The 20191-nt window shown below is 39.4% G+C and overlaps 1 protein-coding gene across 3 annotated transcripts; it reads right to left on the bottom strand.

Moving 5' to 3' along the window:
- Window positions 1–15563: 15563 nt before the first annotated feature.
- Window positions 15564–19844, bottom strand: LOC147605859 (uncharacterized). 3 transcript variants are annotated; one of them, XM_086792636.1, is made up of 9 exons: window positions 19426–19844; window positions 18155–18676; window positions 17346–17754; window positions 17152–17229; window positions 16913–17058; window positions 16726–16782; window positions 16485–16595; window positions 16212–16328; window positions 15564–15921 (listed from the first exon to the last, which is right to left on the bottom strand). In XM_086792636.1, the coding sequence occupies exons 1-5, from the start codon at window positions 19428–19430 to the stop codon at window positions 17008–17010; spliced, it is 1065 nt and encodes a 354-aa protein (XP_086648762.1). In that variant the 5' UTR covers window positions 19431–19844; the 3' UTR covers window positions 15564–15921; window positions 16212–16328; window positions 16485–16595; window positions 16726–16782; window positions 16913–17007. The 3 variants fall into 3 exon arrangements, with proteins under 3 accessions (XP_086648762.1, XP_086648760.1, XP_086648761.1); XM_086792634.1 differs by having other exon boundaries at window positions 15564–16328; XM_086792635.1 differs by having other exon boundaries at window positions 15894–16328; window positions 16485–16600.
- Window positions 19845–20191: the final 347 nt, after the last annotated feature.

The following is a 20191-nucleotide window of genomic DNA, read 5'->3' as shown; positions in this document are numbered from 1 at the left end:
TGCACCATGCTAGTAGTTGGTATCATGGGTGTTTCTATTTATTAATTTACTATCATGCTATTGTTATTGGAGTATGCACATTTGGGGCAATGCTAGTGTATTGGTATTGCAGCTAGTGTTATTGGTATTGCGTGTGATTCCGTGTTATATACTGAGCTAGTGTTATTGGTGTTTATGTTTATGCCTATCATATATTGTCACATTGGGATTGATTGTGAGGAGTGCAGTTGATTTTATGTTACTAACATGGTTAGCATTGTTGGGTAATAGGTGATAAGCACTCCATAGAGCCAACTAGGACGTGTACAAGTGCAAGGTTATGCATAGCACATATTTATCATTCAAGGTATCATGCGGACTTACTTCATTTTTAAATTATATCCACTGCCCATTTTGTATAGTTGGGGAATATTATATTTTGTGCACATGTGAGTGCAATTATTTATGGTTACAAGACTTATGGTTATTTATGGTTATTTAGACAAGCACAATTTTTTTAAGGAAATCTAATTATGGCTCCATGGGCTATTTTGGAAGAAATATTAAAAAAATCAAGTGTGGAAAGAAGTGGAGCCACTCACATTTGGGGGGGGGGGATTGCACCCAATCCTTACCTTGTGTTAATTTTTCTCATGCAACTCATTTCTTGACTCGACTATTGACTGGTGTTTGAAGTAGAAGGCTCCAGATGGTAGCTGCAGTTTCAATAAAGTTTGAAGATATGGAATGAGGCCATGGTGAAGAGCTTGGTCTTATGAACTCTTTCTTCATGTGCTCGGATAACTACTATTCCACCTCCTATGCTTCACAGTGGCTAATTATGTAAACAAGCTTGCTTTTACAGGTTTCGAACCAAGGAGCATCTCAATGCTATGGTCAATATTCCTAGATGGTGGAACACCATTCGGCAAATCATCGGCAAAAACAAGCTTGCTTTTACAGGTTTCGAACCAAGGAGCATCTCAATGCTATGGTCAATATGCCTAGATGATGGAACACCATTCGGCAAATCATCGGCAAAAACATCTCTAAACTCTCGCATAAAGAACTCAACATAACTACATACTTGTTAGCTTTTATTGTCTTGGTTTCTACCTTGGATTTTTTGTTTTGTTCACAAGACGACAAAATAGTGTTTAGCAAACATGGGTCTCTTCCAAGGCTATTCAAGTTTTCATTACTTAAACTAGTTTCAACTATGAAAATATTAAATTTAAGACTTGTTTCATCTATGGAAATAACATTATCAACATATGTTTCATTTACAAACAAAATTTTGTAAAAGGATACAAAGATATACCTCACGAATATCATCACGTCAATGATACGATACAAATCTAGGGACAAAATAAGGGGCGCAGCTGGTACCTCACACTCACCTTGTAGCCTCACTAATCGCTCCTCATGCATAAACTCTAGGGTATCATCTTGGTAGGTACAACAACACAACATAGGGCCCAGGTTTTATATAACCACTCCTTGTCTAGATAAATATCGGCTAGCCCAATGCATGACCTGGAAATCCAAACTAGCCAAATGCATGACCTATAGTGAGTGGTGAGAGATTTCTCCTTGTACTAAGATCCTGTCATCTATAGTAGATCACCCCTCTCTCTCATACTCTCTTGATGGATCTTCAAAAACAGTGCCATATTCTCAAGAGGATTCAAGATGCGAATGCCTAGCTGCTTATGGGAAAGCTTGATACTTTTAAACAATACGATTATTTTTAATATTATATGCAAGGATAAATGAAACTTGGGATGAAGCAAGTCCTTGGTCTATTAACACATCGGATGTTGCTAATCCAACGACTATCTTCGATCAAGCACTCCTCGCACTATTGCATTTGCTATAGATGTGACACTTAACGTAATGTCAATCAAACTAACCAACTATTGAAGAAGTTGACTCCCATTCCAACAACCATCATGCATAGTTTGAAAGCAGATGACAATTCATGTATTGTATTCGTTATAGATGTGACACTAACTAAGGTGTCAATCACATTGAGCAACTGCGTAAGCCCCTTCCAACAACCGTCGTATGTAATTCAAGAGCAAGACAAAGCATATATGCATGATGCTCTATCTCATGAGCAACCACAAATAGTTCATGATATCCTAATGCCTAACCATTCACATGCTTCTATGAGAACTGTATGTTTCCAAAAGCAAATGAATGGTGTGAAGTTTGGGATGTTGCACTAGATATTGAGCTATTGTGCTTCCCCCTATGCAAATGACACTATAGAGGGTAGACTTACACTGACACATAAAATGTAAGGTCCCTCCCAAGCCATGTATGTATGTGTCTGTTTTAATATAGATTTCAATAAGAAAAGAGAGTGTAATTAGAAAGAGTGAGACAATAAGGCTAGAAACATTAGAAAAGTGTTAGAATAAAAATATTAGCTCCAAAAATCCTAAAAGAAATAAGAACATAAGAATAGTTCCATTAATAAGAGATAAGTATCCCCCAAAATAGAATTTCGATTTTAGGTGATAAGAGGTCATATTTAGAGTACTTTTACACATTTAGAGTCCATGCATACTAAAAATGTGGAAAAACAACGTGTTTCCAAAGATGGCGCGTTTGTGGCTATATACACACGTTTTTGCCTATTCTGCCCACGCTAGCTTGTAGACCAGATGCCTTCCCGTTCTTTTGACTGGTTATATGACCATATTCTGAGTTTTTATCAGAGAGTTATGGCCGAAACAATTTGCTGTTTCTGTCAGGGTCTTTACATAGAAAAAACTGTGAGAAGACAGCAAGTAGCCTCAAGGTAATCCTAGAGTTTGAGATGCATATATCCCTTCATTCTTATCTAATATCTCAGAAAAGAAGCTTAGATTGCTATAGTCTTTCGGAGGAAGAGACCAAAACTCCATAGCTTTTCTTTTAGAGAAAGAATAGTATGCCGTAGCCCTGTAAGAGAAGGCTATTTTGCCATAGATCTTAGAAAGAGAGAAGAGTCACAGTATGAGTAAGAGGAGATAAAGCTTGGAGATGATTGGATGATTTCAATCATAAGAGGAGGTATTAGAAGACTCTATATTCTAAAGCTCTTGTTAATAACGAGCAAAGGCAACGATAAACGACAAATTTCTATGAGGTATATACATATTTTGTTTTTCAATTATATATCATTCTTAGGGATTGAGGTATGGCCCCGGCTTCTCTATTAATTGTTAATAGTGATCTATTTGATTGATTTACTATTTAAAGTTTGTATTCTTTTAAGTAATAGCATATGCCTTAATAAAGAATGTCTTATCGCAATCTCAAGTTGAAATGCTAAAATCTTTGTGAAAAAGATTGTTTTCTTAAAGAAGGTGACATGGATCCTAGTCATATGGTTTAGTGAGTAAATGGATTGTTATCTTGGTTAAATTAAGATACAGGTATAACTTCTCCCTGCCTTGACGCTGCCCCGTTCTTGTGCTTGTGTAGCCAGACGGCGGAGACGTTAGTAAGGCTCGGAGTTGGCCCATGGTATCCCTCATACCATTAGGAGAATGAGGTTTGCCGATTGAGGCAAGTGATTGTGACGATGCTGCCTAGTTCTGAGGGCCCAGGCTAGTGCGGTGAATTAGCCCACCCTAGTGCGCAGACATCCCTCTGAGGGACGAGAGGATCGAGCGATGGAGCCTGAGAGGGCGACAGGCCGGCTTGAGTCCTCGCCAGAGGTGTATGGTCCCGTAGGGTTTTGCCCAGCATGTAGAGGCTGGAAGGCCGAATTCTAAATCATCGGCAGAATAAGAATAAGAGAGCCGGTTTGGCTTGTATGGAATTGGTTCATGTATAAACTTTTTATATAATTACATCTTGTCTTTGGTATGATTGTATTGTGTAAGAAGGCTGTTTTAACGAACCTTGTGAAAAAGGGCCTTAATTAAGGAATATGTTTATTTATGTCAAACAGTGTGGTAGGATTAATTAGAAAACAAATTGATGCGTGAGTAGGGTGGAAATGCCCTGATGGCACCATCCTACGGACGGGTGGACCCGATTAGTCGGGTAGCTTTCTAACAGATTAAGTGAAAGCCCTACGCTAGATAGTTAGGTTCCTGGGCAACTCTATTCTAGAAGACTAGGCCAGCGGCTGTGCCTTGCATAAGATGAGGAAAAAAGCGTTGTCCCTAGAAATCAAGTCTAGTAGTTGCCCAATTTATGATCAATTGCCCCAAGGGTGATTTGATGTTTAGAAAATCACGCTCCCCCTGCGGGATAGAGCTAGGTCATACCTATAAATCGTATCCTTGAATCTCTATAGGGTCAAGGTGTCGATGAATAGGAAATTTTTCCCAAGATAAGACTTAGCGGACTATCTTAAGTGTTTCCCCTATTTTTGGAAGGGGGGAACCTTACAAGTGGTATCAGAGCCGATCTTAGTTCCTAGGATTTGTTTTTCAAAGGTTAACTGTCAAGGGATTAAAACAAGTGATTGTTTATCATATGAGGACGAATCAATCATCTCTACTGGCCATAGAAGTGATTTGAATATCTTCACATGTTGAGACAATCATCCTATGAAATTGTGCTTGTATCTTGGGGGTGCACACGCAAGATATTTGTACAATAAATTTGAGAAATTAGGTTGGGGAGAAAACCTTTTGTGAGGAAAAACATAGGGTGATCAAATTAAGAAACTAGTAAGAGACTAAATAGAAGGATAGACCAAAACTTTGTTTAGAGAAATTTTCAGGATATATCTCATTAGTTCGCATATTATAAATATTTAAGATTATAACTCCATTAAGGTTTGAATAGTTGATGTGTGAATGCCATCCATTGGATGCTTTACACGAGGACGATCATCCAAGATCTTGAACCCATCTCACATAAATATGGGTCTAACTTCAGATGTGTAATTTCCACAGGATCATGCTCTTAGATGTGTTAATCCAAAGATACTAGATGTGTAATTTTCAGAAAACTAATCATCTCAGACGTGTTAATTCTAATAATCTTTGGATGTGCCAATCCCAAGGCACCAGATGTGTAATTCTCAAAAAATGAAGATCTCAGATATATTAATCTAGAGTGCCTCTTTAGATGTGGTGCTATGATAAGTATTTGATAGTTTTGAACTTTTAATGGATACAATGAAAGAAGCAAGCTCACCCTTGCTCGCGTCTAAAAATCGTAAGAAATGCCAAATTAGTTGGAAGCATTGTTGTCAATCTAACCATTGGAGCTAGAAAGTTAGAAGCATTGTTGTCAATCTAACCACCACTGGAGCTAGAATCAGTTATGAGATGCCATGAAAATACACCTTCATGAAAGGTTTTATCCTCTAGGATTTCGAGTGGATAAAAGGAACGAATTTTTGGAGCTAACCCAAGAAAGGAAGACCCTAAAAGAATACCACCGAACTTTTGTTAAACTTCTTCGATTTGCTCCAGAGATGGATGAGGTAACTCTTCTCCATCAATTCATTTGGAAGCTTAATCTACCTTTGAATAACCTCATCAAGAATGTAAAACCATCCTCTATTTTAGAAGCCATAATTATAGCCAGAGACTGTGATAAAGTTTTTTATATAGAAAGCGTTGAGAAGGACATGAGTCCTTCCATGTTAATCAAGAAGAGGTCTCCTAATTCAAGAGAAACGTCAAGCCCACCCCTGGCTACAAGGAATCATGAGCTAGAGCAAAAATTAGGTCAAGAAATAGGGAGCAGGGTTAAAGATAATCGAATTCAACAAGTATTTCTATAAGTAAATAGAAGATGATTGGTGCAAGATTCATGTGAAGTAATATGTATGATGAATAGAAGTATTCTACAAGACGATTCTAAGATTATGAAATTACTATCATAGGTTAGATTGTGTAAAGAATTGATTTCCTTATATTTTTTCACCATGATAATTTGTTAAGTACTATATTACATGGGGGTATAGAATAAGGAATTCTAAGGTTCATATCATATGAGAGGTATATGGATGCAAGAAATTAGGATTATAAGGCCAATTAACTCTAGAATAATAAAGACCTTTTAGAGGTAAAATAAAACAAGCTAAACACATGAAATAAGGGACTCGGAACAATGTTTAGATAAAAGAAGATTTTTAACTAGTGGGAACACCGCTTTGAAAGAGACAGGAGGATTTACTTAGATACTACCCTAGCTCGCGAGATGAGGACATCTCGAATCTTTTAAGTGGGGGAGATTGTAAGGTCCCTCCCAAGCCATGTATGTATGTGTTTGTTTTAATATAGATTTCAATAAGAAAAGAGAGTGTAATTAGAAAGAGTGAGACAATAAGGCTAGAAACATTAGAAAAGTGTTAGAATAAAAATATTAGCTCCAAAAATCCTAAAAGAAATAAGAACATAAGAATAGTTCCATTAATAAGAGATAAGTATCCCCCAAAATAGAATTTCGATTTTAGGTGATAAGAGGTCATATTTAGAGTACTTTTACACATTTAGAGTCCATGCATACTAAAAATGTGGAAAAACAACGTGTTTCCAAAGATGGCGCGTTTGTGGCTATATACACACGTTTTTGCCTATTCTGCCCACGCTAGCTTGTAGACCAGATGCCTTCCCGTTCTTTTGACTGGTTATATGACCATATTCTGAGTTTTTATCAGAGAGTTATGGCCGAAACAATTTGCTGTTTCTGTCAGGGTCTTTACATAGAAAAAACTGTGAGAAGACAGCAAGTAGCCTCAAGGTAATCCTAGAGTTTGAGATGCATATATCCCTTCATTCTTATCTAATATCTCAGAAAAGAAGCTTAGATTGCTATAGTCTTTCGGAGGAAGAGACCAAAACTCCATAGCTTTTCTTTTAGAGAAAGAATAGTATGCCGTAGCCCTGTAAGAGAAGGCTATTTTGCCATAGATCTTAGAAAGAGAGAAGAGTCACAGTATGAGTAAGAGGAGATAAAGCTTGGAGATGATTGGATGATTTCAATCATAAGAGGAGGTATTAGAAGACTCTATATTCTAAAGCTCTTGTTAATAACGAGCAAAGGCAACGATAAACGACAAATTTCTATGAGGTATATACATATTTTGTTTTTCAATTATATATCATTCTTAGGGGTTGAGGTATGGCCCCGGCTTCTCTATTAATTGTTAATAGTGATCTATTTGATTGATTTACTATTTAAAGTTTGTATTCTTTTAAGCAATAGCATATGCCTTAATAAAGAATGTCTTATCGCAATCTCAAGTTGAAATGCTAAAATCTTTGTGAAAAAGATTGTTTTCTTAAAGAAGGTGACATGGATCCTAGTCATATGGTTTAGTGAGTAAATGGATTGTTATCTTGGTTAAATTAAGGTGCAGGTATAACTTCTCCCTGCCTTGACGCTGCCCTGTTCTTGTGCTTGTGTAGCCAGACGGCGGAGACGTTAGTAAGGCCTGGAGTTGGCCCATGGTATCCCTCATACCATTGGGAGAATGAGGTTTGCCGATTGAGGCAAGTGATTGTGATGATGCTGCCTAGTTCTGAGGGCCCAGGCTAGTGCGGTGAATTAGCCCACCCTAGTGCGCAGACATCCCTCTGAGGGGCGGGAGGATCGAGCGATGGAGCCTGAGAGGGCGACAGGCCGGCTTGAGTCCTCGCCAGAGGTGTATGGTCCCGTAGGGTTTTGCCCAGCATGTAGAGGCTGGAAGGCCGAATTCTAGATCATCGGCAGAATAAGAATAAGAGAGCCGGTTTGGCTTGTATGGAATTGGTTCATGTATAAACTTTTTATATAATTACATCTTGTCTTTGGTATGATTGTATTGTGTAAGAAGGTTGTTTTAACGAACCTTGTGAAAAAGGGCCTTAATTAAGGAATATGTTTATTTATGTCAAACAGTGTGGTAGGATTAATTAGAAAACAAATTGATGCGTGAGTAGGGTGGAAAGTGGGAGGATGAAATGCCCTGACGGCACCATCCTACGGGACCCGATTAGTCGGGTAGCTTTCCAACAGATTAAGTGAAAGCCCTACGCTAGATAGTTAGGTTCCTGGGCAACTCTATTCTAGAAGATTAGGCCAGCGGCGGCTGTGCCTTGCATAAGATGAGGAAAAAAGCGTTGTCCCTAGAAATCAAGTCTAGTAGTTGCCCAATTTATGATCAATTGCCCTAAGGGTGATTTGATGTTTAGAAAATCACGCTCCCCCTGCGGGATAGAGCTAGGTCATACCTATAAATCGTATCCTTGAATCTCTATAGGGTCAAGGTGTCAATGAATAGGAAATTTTTTCCAAGATAAGACTTAGCGAACTATCTTGAGTGTTTTTCCTATTTTTGGAAGGGGGGAACCTTACATAAAAGTTCAAAGTTAACCATGATTAAGATGAAGGTTTGATTGACAACTTCTTGATTGACAGAGCTCTTTCTTTTGATATAATTGTTCTCAAAAAAGGGTCATCTTGTTGAATGGTGGCAAAGTTATAAACCTACTCATGCAGAGCATTGATTTATCGATCATTCATTGTCAAACAAAGGGGTCATCTCCTTGAGTAGTGGCATTATTGTAAACCCACTCATGCTTTGTAGAACTATAGATCAAAAGAACATTGCATAGATGTAAACTTAAGCATGTGGTGCAATAATTATTAAGGATTCATTTTAAGAATAAGTTTAAAGAAACATAGACGACATGCTAGCTTAATAGTGGCATTAATGTTAAACTAAGCATGTGAAGCGCTAATTTCTCAATGATTAATTCGGATTGTTGCTTCAAGCCTAGAAAGCTGACTATTTTGAATGACATGGGATTGATTTCAACCACAGTGTGCGTAGTACTAACATATCCATGATTCATTCTCATTCTCGCTCTACTACGATAAAGAAATAGAGACGAGTTCATGTAAGGACATGTGACTATGATAGGAATAATGATTTCAAGTACTCACGAAAAGAAAGATTCTTCTAGACGTACATTTGTTAGGATTTAAAGAGTAGTTGTCATGAATGGGTTAGATGCTCCAATTGTTTCATAGAGAAGAAGACTCTTAGAGAATCCTTGCACATCAACATGTCAACCATTAGTCATTGATGAAGTCATTCTTTATGTATTATTAAATGATTTTTTAGTTCATATATGCATGAATGGGAGAGGAAAAAAAGACCAGAAACAAGGGTTGACAAGGACGTGGCACAAGTCTCCCCTGAATCTATAATAGTAGGGGAAGGTGTCTTTTCCCCCTTTAGATGAGCATTATCATTGATGAATTAATCAAAGTTACGTTCCACATTGAGTATTTACAAAGCCGCTTAGCGTGTGACAATGTACTTATGTGGTGCGCACTCATTTCAAAATTGTTTGGAAGCATTTTGATTGTGTGTTCAATATATGTTGTAGAGTTGCTCCTTGGATTATGAAAATTCTTTATAATATGCACTATGCAAAGCCAAATTAATGTTAAATGTTGACTTACTGATATAGAATTATTTTACTTTATTGGTATAAAAATATTATATAAAGGTCATAAAAATAAGATCAATTATTAATATAGTAATCTAAAAATATATTGAATGTTAGATTTGTAAATATATATTTTATTAACATCGATATTATTTATATATAGTAAGTTGAAAATATATTGAATGGCTATAATATTTAGTGATTCTTTAATAAAGAGCGTTAGTTAGTTGAAAATATATTGAATGGCTATAATATTTAGTGATTCTTTAATAAAGAGTGTTAGTTAGTTGAATGTATGTGAATATGATATTAAAAATATTTATTTATTGTAGAAATATATGTTTATATTATGGTCAAGTGCGGATACTAAGGTTTCAAAACCGAAGACGTCTTCAACGCCTAGCCTGAGCGGGACGGACAAGCTCTTCCGGGCGGCCGCCGCAGTGGGTAACGAAGACGCCCATGACGGGCAAAATTAAATTACCGAGCTTTTCCCCTAATTTTGCCACCGTTTGGGAAAAATGCCAAATTCAATTTAATAAAAAAACAAAGAATATTCCCTTCATCCCCTAATTTTGCCACCGTTTGGAAACAATGACGAATTCGATATAAAAACAAAGAATATTCCCTTCATTCTCAAGTCTAACATAGCTTGAAAACTCCTTCACAGTGCCTCCCCGCGCTCTCTCTCTCCTCTCAATGTTCAAGAGACATGGTGACCATCTAGAACGTATCATATCAGAGTTCGAACCATTGACATCTTTGTCTAACATGTGTTGTGCTCTAGATGGTTCTCACATCAAGCTTCAATGAAAGCCACATCCAAGTACATGTGTAGACATGGATTCCCTAGTATTATACTGCAAGGTATTGTGGACTCTAGGAAGATATACTAGAGTATTGTATGCAATGCTCTAGGGGGAATGCATGACTCAAACACACTTTAAAGAGTGTATGCCATATAAAGGTTTAAAGAGACGAGAGGTACTTGATGTCGCTAGGTTGCAATTGCATGGAGAATCTAGATGGCCATATACTACAGTAAATTTTGCATATAAGCCCACTACTTTCTTGGTCAAAAGCTAGAGAACACTTGTGGGAGAAAATAATCTTAGATAAACATTTGTCAAAGTGTAGAGTTAAGGAAGAGAATGCTTTTGGGATCTTAAAAAATCATTGGCATATTTTAAGGGACTTAAAAAATCATTGGCATATTTTAAGGGACTTAAATGCGGCCATGCCTTTTGCAGTTACTGCATATTATGTATTGCATAATTTTGTACAGATGCATGGCGAGGCTGAATCCCAAGATCAACGAGATCCTCATACAAATGGGGGAGATGGTGGAAGGGCTAGCATGGGTGCCAACAAATCATGGCATGAGGATGCAAGCTGCCTTGTTCCACGATTACAATATGATCATAGGATTAGCAAGTGAGTTCTTCATTTCTAGTTCCATTTTTTGTTTACTTTCTCCAAACAAATACTAACTTGGGAGTGGGTGGGTGCGAAGCCTCTTAGTCACAGAGTAGCGAACATGCTACTTTGGGGTTCGATTCTTCATAGGTTTGAACGGACTGTGTTTGAGTGCAAGTCTCCTTGTATGGAAATGAAGGCCTCTTCTACGAAATAGGTGGTGAAACGTAACCCTAGTAACTATTTAATTTACAATTGCACTTTTCGAATGACCGATAGGAGCTATCCCTACTTTGGGGCTCGATTCCTCATAGGCTTGAACGGATTGTGTTTAAGTGCAAGTCTCCTTGTATGGAAATGAATGTCTCTTATAAGAAATCGGTGGTGAAAGATAACCCTAGTAACTATTTAATTTACAACTATATAAAAAATTGAGCATTACAATGTTACATACACATCATCACATGCACACAGTTGCTCCTGTGATAGAGATAGTCTCTGAGATTAGTCACCACAATAGCATCTCATTGAGCCTATATAGTATGAGATTGAAAAGAATCAACTCATAAGCATCTATGGAAATAGTATAGTTTTAATCCATGTGAAATAAGCATAGAGACCAAATTGAGTTGACCTATATAAGAATATAGCACAACAAAAAGATAGATAGCAAAACAAAGTGCAATAACAATGCAATGGATAGAGAATTTAAAAATGATGAGACAACAAGTACAATGTGATGGTGATGTCCACCCATGCGCTCTCAAGTAGAGCTTCGATGGCGATCTAGAAAGACTCTAGATGGAGGAAGTACTAAGTGTGGAGGGTGTGGATACTCACAAGCATTGGATACCTTAGCTTGTGATACTTATGTCATCTATAGCGGTGCAGGTGGTGTGGTAGATGCATATACAATGCGGACGGTTATGTGGTATGGACACCGTCATCGCTCGCGTATTAAGAACATGGCCAACCGTCCACCATCCACTAATAATGAACTTAATTATCCTAGGAAATATTCAATGCGGTGTAGGTGGTGTGGTAGATGCATTGACGGTTATGTGGTATGGACACCGTCACCGCTCGCGTATTAAGAACATGGCCAACCGTCCACCACCCACTAATAATGAACTTAAGTATCCTAGGAAATATTCTCGAGCCCCAACTAACACTTGCACCCTTATCCATCTCCTAACCACCATCAATGGTCACAATAACAACTCCATCGACGTCTAAGCCAAGGTTCCCACCAAAGACATGTGCACCAATGACTTCTTATAATGGGAGCCTTTACAAATATACACCAAACATAAATGTGAGATACATGCTAAGAGGCAAGCATTGAGTGTATACTAACAACTTACAAGTTGAGTCTCTATAGAGTTGCAATAAGTTTCAGCTTATCCTTGGGTTGAGGATTGATGAAACTAGGCTAGAACCCTAATATGTCATGCCTTATTTTGTTAAAAACAACTCATTAATATTCTCTATCTTATAGGCCATTATGTGGTTTTCTTTCCAAGCAAAAACGTCTTATTAGTTAGAATTGCCCAATGAACCTCTTCCTTTATCTCATTTTTAAACTCTTCATTCACATCAAGCCAATGATTACTTTGCCTCTACGTTCTCATCCAATGTGGATCCTTATGATCTTTCTTTTTAACTTTCTGCTTTCCTCTAATATTAGCATATGTTGATCTTCTCATGTGGATTAAGAAAAAAGCATTCATGTTCTCATTTAATGTGCATCCTTATCCCTTGAACCTTTTTGTGATTAAGAAAAAAGCATTCATGTTCTCATTTAATGTGGATCCTTATCCCTCGACTCTTTGGCCTCAACATCTTTCATTTTAACTTTTTGTTTTCCTCTAGTATGTTCCTCGAGTTTTAGCATATCAATCTTCCCCTTTTCTTTTTGAACCTTTCCGTAGTCAAGGAAAAAACAATGTAGCAACTACAAATAACACCAACATAAATTGAAGCATGATATTAGGGCATGAACTTCTTATAGTAGGCATTCTCAACACTTGGATTTCAACACCTAGATTGAACTCCAAGCCAAATCCTACATTCATGAAAAAAACATGCAACATCATAGGATAGATAGTCCATATAATCATATGCAAGGCCAAGCTATGTGACCTCTAATGCCATGGCTATTATAATTTATAATGGCATGACATTACACACAATGGTACACAAATGGAGAAATGCTACATATGCGATTCACAAGCAAAAAGTGCATGATTCCCTTACTTAGAATACTCAACACCCTTATTAAAAAGGGCTAGAAACTTCAAGACCTCTTGGAAAATAGAAACCGATGATTGAATTAGAATTAATAAGATCAACTATAATTCTTCATTGAATTTATAATTGCAAGCATCTTGTGCAGCTTCTTTTGTGTTGTATGCTCATGTGTTTTAACCTGTACTGTCCCTTTCTTGTGTTTCATCTCTCAGACAACAAAAAGTACTTCTTTGTCTCTCACACAAGGTTGTCGTTCCTTCTCTTAAGACAAGAAGCTACAAAGCTTGCTTGTGTTCTTCCTCTTCTCTACATTATCCTCCTTTGTTATAATAATTTAAAACTATTGAATAATTATGGGGTTCTCTCCCTAATTGATTGAAATCAAAGCCTCCCTTGAGCAATTGACTTTCGGGAGCAAAATTAGTCTACACTAATAATGATTAATTATGTAGATTGTCAGTAATTACTAATTTTCACTTTTTCTTACATGTAAAATGCCAACAAAGAAACTATTTTTTGAGTTGTTTTTGATATGGAGCTATTTTAGCAACACAACTTTCGCTCAAGGGCCATGGAGCTATTTTACCAACACAACTATCGATGATGAGGAGTTGACCTTGGCCCTTAGTAATTTGAGAAAAGAGAATATTCATCCCCAAGGCAACAACCTAGTCAATAAGGCTTTGGACTTTCTATCGGAGGTCAGGTTCAAACCTTCTTGGGACGCCTCATACTAAGGCTGTGTTCACATGCAAGTGGAAACATAGGATGCCATCTGCACACCTTTGTCCACTTGCATACCTTAGGCCCTCATCGTTCAATTGTCCTGGCACTTGCTTCCACCCTCCTCTTTGGCAATCCTGTAGTGACAACAATGTACAATGCTTGCCCTTCAAGCTCAGCTTCTAGATCAAGGACAAAGTTACCGTATCATAAAGATCACAACTTCACTTATGATGCCCTATTTTACCAAAGCTATGTAGGGTGTGCACTCCAACCGACCGAGTGACTAATATGCAAGGTTTGTCCCATAGTCTGTCCACTGCCTACAAAAGTGACCAATATTTGAAAGGGTAGCACCTTGTGAGAGAGGAAGAGACTCCATCCGAGTGTGTAAACCCAAATCAAGCAGGAGACTTTTCAGCAAATGCTGATGATATTGTAAGGCTAAAATAAAATAAAACGTTCCTATTATTAATTCTGATTAAACTATCAAAATGATATCATGCATATATATTTGCATTATCCATTAACTATGCCCCTAAAAATCGAAATTCCCTAAGGTACAAGTTGACCGAAGGCGCCCCTTCCCCAAACCCCTGGTACACAGCCATGCCCTCTCACATGATGAGAGAGAATCTGGGCTCTTTTTAAAAAAAGCTGTAGAAGTAGAGAGAGAAGAGTAGGGTGCCAATCAAAAGCCATGATTGCAGTGTTAGAGAGCGGGCTGCATATAACAATGCAACAAATGGTCCTGTGGGAAGGGGCAGATTACAATCACCAAGGCTAATTACCACATCACATGACACTTTGAAGCTGCAGAGGTAATCCATCCAGGCCAGAAACACAGAGTTAGGTGCAGGGGGCAGATTATGCATATTTTGCCATTGCCAATTTCTTACTAAACATGAGCATGATAATGTGAATTAACACACTTTACACATGATGAAAGGAACATATTTATTAACATCAAAAAGCATGACAAGCTAAGGTGCACATAAAAACACAGGTCAATATAAAGGGCCAAAAAAAAGCATGTCAAGATGCTGAAACTTGGTAAATAAGTTCCAACATATTTTCTAGACCCCAATGCAAATGTAAAAAGAGTTGCAAAAATGTTCGGCCCAGTTTGCAAGCATCCGCCACCCATCTTATTGAGGGGTACCCACTCTCTGTTTCTTGACCCTAAGAAGCTTGGCAAAACTTTAAATTCAAAGATTTCAAGTTTCAGGCACAAAAGAAACTGAAACTGAGATAATTGTCATGTACATGAGGATGGCTGGGCATTGGATAGGATGATCCCCTGCCGGGGAGGAATGCAGATGACAACAACCAGAAGTGCCTAGAGGAGAGACAAACACATTCAGAAATGATATGTCACAAGATGGTCATCGCACAAGATATAGAACAAGCATTTCTGAAGAAGCACTCCCCGCACCCCTTCAAGTGGATGAGCACCCTTTTTACCAGGCAGATGTCATGTTTGTAAAGCCCCTTGTACTGATACCTTCTGAAGCTAAGAAAAAGAAGCTACCTCAAAGAATGTGTGCACCATATGGTCCCTCAAATTGGCAAGGTGCAATATACAAGGGAACTTCAAACTTCTCATCGATTCAGGATGAGAGAAAGACATGGCTTTGCTTGAAGAGTTACTTACGTAGCTTTGCAGTTTTGAAACACCATGCATCCAATTCTGAGAATGACATACCACACCCCAACACTCCTCTTGTGATCTCGATGAAATTTTTAAGAATAACAGGTAATAAAAAATGTGAACTGCAAGGCACCCGTGACCCAATGTCTCCCTCCTATTCGTCTCAAACCACGGTCCATTGGATACGTAGGCTATTTTCAAGGGTTTGTCAATACAAGATATAGGAGAGGCATAGTACGATTGGATGATGAGAGGCATCTAAGCTGTCCAATGACATTGTGCAGCCTGGTGGTGAAAAGTATGATCCTCCAAGGTAAACGACCTGAGTTCGATCCCCGCTATCCTATGCCCTCTAGGCAAACAAAATGTCTGTTACTATATAACATACATCCCACTAGAAAAAAGAACGAAAATAACATCCAAGGAAATTCTGGTAAGATATCAAGAATTTGGCCCAAGTAGCAAACTTCCTAGATATAGTAGAATTGACAGACCCTGCCCACCAAATCATAACGTTAGATAAAGTTATCGTGCCTAAGAACAATCGAAGTGTTTGCCAGCAACTTGAAAAGACGCGTCTCAAGACCTATTCTCAAGACACCAGTGAAATGAACTGGCACAAATTCTACACAATGTAAAATGATCCCTTCAATAACCTCAGCTCCCAACAAGTATACTCTTTGTATATAAGCTAATAAATGCATTTCATTGAACCTCCATATTGTGCACATGGAAGGTGTCTGCCACCAAAATGTAGCCTACCTTGAGGGTCTTTACAGATATACCTGCCCATCAAGAAGCTGTCAATCTGACAATAGGCAGGGTTGTTGGGGCTTGGGCAGGCTATCTTGCCCATATATTTGGGAGTCCCAGTGCCCAAGCTATTCGTATCTGTAAAGGCCCTGAAACCAAGCAATTTCCCCACGATATGAATGAAACCAGCAGGACTTCGAGCATAATATAAAAAACAAACAAAACCATTTCCTTGTCAGATAATAAGTGGTAGACATGAAAAGAATTTGAAGTGGCTAAAAAACAGTAGGATTTGTAATGTTTACAAGAATCTTAAGTAATGCAACGGCATTCTTCCAAAACTGTATGATGACCAATGGGGCCTGCACTTCAGCAGCTGGAGCGCTGGTGTTCCTATATTCGTATTTAGAAAATGCCTGTTCTTCATACCATGAAGAAAAACTATCAGAGCATTAGCCTTTTAAGGTTTTTGTGCACTTTGGGCTAGCTCTTATGATGATGAGAAAGAGAGAACTATATCAATGAAGCTCACTCCCTCAAATGTACCTTGTGGCACCCATTTATAAGGACCACTGGAACAAGGCAGGAGCAGCTTTCAGGTCACTGAAATTCAAATGACCTGGTGAAAATAAGTAACAGATACGAGTTTTCTTGAACATACTAAGAGCTTTACAGAGCATCAAGCAGGAATATTGAGCAGAGTGTCAAAAAAGAAGTAAAGAGTGGCCACCACCGTGTAGTTAGAATGAACCAACCCCCCCCCCCCTCCCCCCGCGTATTTGAAAGGGTTGCAGCTCTGAAAAATCTCAGCCCTTTAGGTGGAGAAAGTTATTCCGAATCTGAGTCCACACTTTCCATGGCCTTGAGACCCCTTGGTTTCTGCAAGTCAAAGAGGTGTATTAGCCAGAGAGCAAGCAGCCATTGCCTGTTACACCTGTCAAGGCACTAAATAATAGATCATGCGGTGTATACCTTCTTTACACTTTTCTTCTCTCTCACATCGTAGCGGCCACGTGAGAGATCACCGAGCCAATTTCCAGGGGTACAGTACTGCCACAGAAGAAGATATCCACATAAGTCTACATGATACACACTATTGATTAAGGAGAGATGGAAGACCAGTAGTATATCAAAAAGCAAAGAGGATTAAGAGCACAAGGCCTTACATGAAGGGCTTTCTCAACCACTTTGGGGCGCTTCTTGGGACGTTGTGGCAGCTTGGTGCCTTTGAAGATCAGGAAATCATCCTCTTTTTCCTTTCGAGTGAGGGAAATGACGATCCGGGGCCATTCTAGAGTATGAAGGTCAACTCTGGGGTTGTAGTTGCAGGCAAAAGCAGCAGCCTCAGATGAAGAGACTGTCATACCACAGGTCCCATTGACAGTGGTGGTTATGTTGCCATTGCAATGGCCGTGGCCATTTGTTGTGGTTGCAAGCTCCAAACCCTGGCTTCTCTGCTGCTGTTTGCAGCTGCCATGATCTGCTGAGGCCTTCTTTTGCGAGGCTCTCTCTTTTGATATGCTGCTGCTGGCATGAACCAATCCATTTGCTGCTGTTCTGTTAATTAGACCATTCCTGGCCAAAAAGTACAGATCAAGTATCAGGAACCCCTACTGTATGCGAAAGGCAAACTCTCACTCTCTCTCTCTCTCTCTCTCTCTCTCTCTCTCTCTCTCTCTTAGCCATCTACTTTTCTGCTCTGCAATTACTCATCTTAATTTAACACTCTCTCAGCTATTTCTTCGTATTAAAAGATTCGGCTATTTCTTCGAATTGATCCATCTCATCTCTCTTTCTGCCTCCCTCTAAGCATCGCTCTCTCTCTCTCTCTCTCTCTCTCTCTCTCTCTCTCTCTCTCTCTCTCTCTCTCTCTCTCTCTCTCTCTCTCTGCAAACCTAACCCTAATCTCTGCGTGTATTAAGAAAAATCATAGAGCCGTATGCAAAATTATTTAAAGACACGTGCCGTTCCTTACCTAGAAACAGGGCCATCCCTGACGGTGGCCTTGCTGCCGATGAGCTTGGAGGGGAGTTTGGCGGCAGAATCGCCATTCATGACGGCCGCCTTCTCAGCGCGGGGAAGCGATTTCGAGGCCGATTCTTCCAGAGCCATGACCGCATGCTTGGGTTGATCGAATCGGCTGCACCGGGACCTCTTGCCGTGGCCCCACTGCGGCAGAACACCTTCTTCCGCCGCCTTCCGCTTGGCGGCGGGATCGCCTTCCGCAGCAGGCTCTTTGGCCGCAGAATGTTCAGAGAGGAACTCGTTATTATGGTACCTTCCGCCGCTGCTGCTTTGAATCGAGCTACCCCCTTTCAAACGGCCGCCCCCAGCAGGTATGCTGCTGCTATTGTTGCCCATAGATTTTCCCCCACCATAATAGCCACTGCTGCTCAGCCTCCTGCGCCCCTCGTTGCCCTCCTCCCTACCGTTCACCTTCACGGTCACTTTCTTCCTCTCAATCGGGGAAGAAAACAGCGTTGCGCCGCCTTGCTCTCTGCACCAAAGAAGAATATCAGGCCATTAAAGTTTCAGTCTAGCCACAATGCAGGAAATCCGCGAATTGAAAAACCACAAACATAGCAAGCCTTGCGACTCGCAGGATCTTTAACTAACTATACCAAAAAAACCAAAAAAAAAAAACTTCAAGCAAAGCACTGTGTGGCAAAACAACACTAAGATTTGTAAATTATGTTGTGCTTCTGCACACACAGAGAGAAGGACGCGATTGCAAGAAGAGAAGAGATCCACAGACTCCCTCCAATTCAACAGCGATAGAAACCTATTTGAAGTATGATTCTTCCACCGACGCGTACACACATACACCACGTTGCAAGCCCTTAAAAAACAGCGCTGAAAAATCCATCACCGCAAAACGAAAGTATATCAAGCTGAACGTTACTCTGTTTAGCCCCAGTAAGATGCCTCTCTGTTAACCCCTAATAGATGGTTCAATCACTGAGACTGAAAAAACATATTCACACATTCACAACGACGAGCCGATCTCTCCATCCTAATAATAGAATTTATGCACATGATAGCGTGCACTCTGTAGATAACTCTGCACTTGCTGCAAAGGAATGCATCAGATGCAGGCAATGTTAAACAAAGAAGGGGAAAAAATACAGGTAACGCCACAATTAGCCACAGGCAGAAACGAACACAAAAAGAACATGATTATCAAATGAAAAGAAAAGAAGCAGAAACTGCATCAGAAACCAGAAAAGAGAAGAATAAAAAAACTACCTCATGTTGTAGACGACGAAGAAGAAGAAGAAGAAGAAGGAGAAGGAGAAGGAGAAGAAGAAAACGAGGAGGGAGAGAAAAACAGTCGAAGAAGCAGACAGGGGCAGTAATTCGTGAACCACCAAGAGAAGTGCATCAAGGATCGGGAATGAGGATGGCAGGGTTTCTTCTAAGCTTTCATTGCTTTGTAGGTCTGGCTATGGCGGGGTGGCATTGCTGTGCAGGTCTAGCTATGGCGGGAGGGCAAAGCTTGCATTAACTCCGCAGGGAGGGAAAAGGTTGCATTAATTGTGCAGGTTCGGCTATGGCGGAGGGGAAATTTTGCTATTGTGAGCAGGGGCTTGGCTATGGCGAAGAGGGAGCTCACACTGTCTGAGCAGTTTTTTTCTGCGTTTCTGATGAAGAGACGAGAAGATGGTGATAATGAACAAAGAAAGCAGGTATTAAAAGGGTCGATTAATCAACCGTTAATCTATCTAGATAAGTGCTTAAATGGTCATGTTTAAGATAATCAGACCTTTTGGAAGAAGAAGGGAAAAGATCCCTTCACACCAGGCCCCTCTTATAGCTTGTCTCAAATGCAAAAGCTTTAGCATATATGCAAAATATAATATTGGGTACATCCAAAACTTTAAAGAAGTTGGGCTCTTTTCACACCATTGAAGATGATGGGCGGACAAAATGTAACTTTACAGAAGTTAGGCTCTTTTCACACCATCGAAGATGATGGCTGGACAAAATAGGACGAGTCTTTAAAAATGATCCC

The sequence above is a fragment of the Cibotium barometz genome, chromosome 58 (assembly GCF_041138505.1).
Source record: "Cibotium barometz isolate CiBa-2024 chromosome 58, ASM4113850v1, whole genome shotgun sequence".
NCBI lineage: Eukaryota > Viridiplantae > Streptophyta > Polypodiopsida > Cyatheales > Cibotiaceae > Cibotium > Cibotium barometz.
Note: the sequence above shows the minus strand (reverse complement) of the source record. Positions and strands in the feature narration are given on the sequence as shown.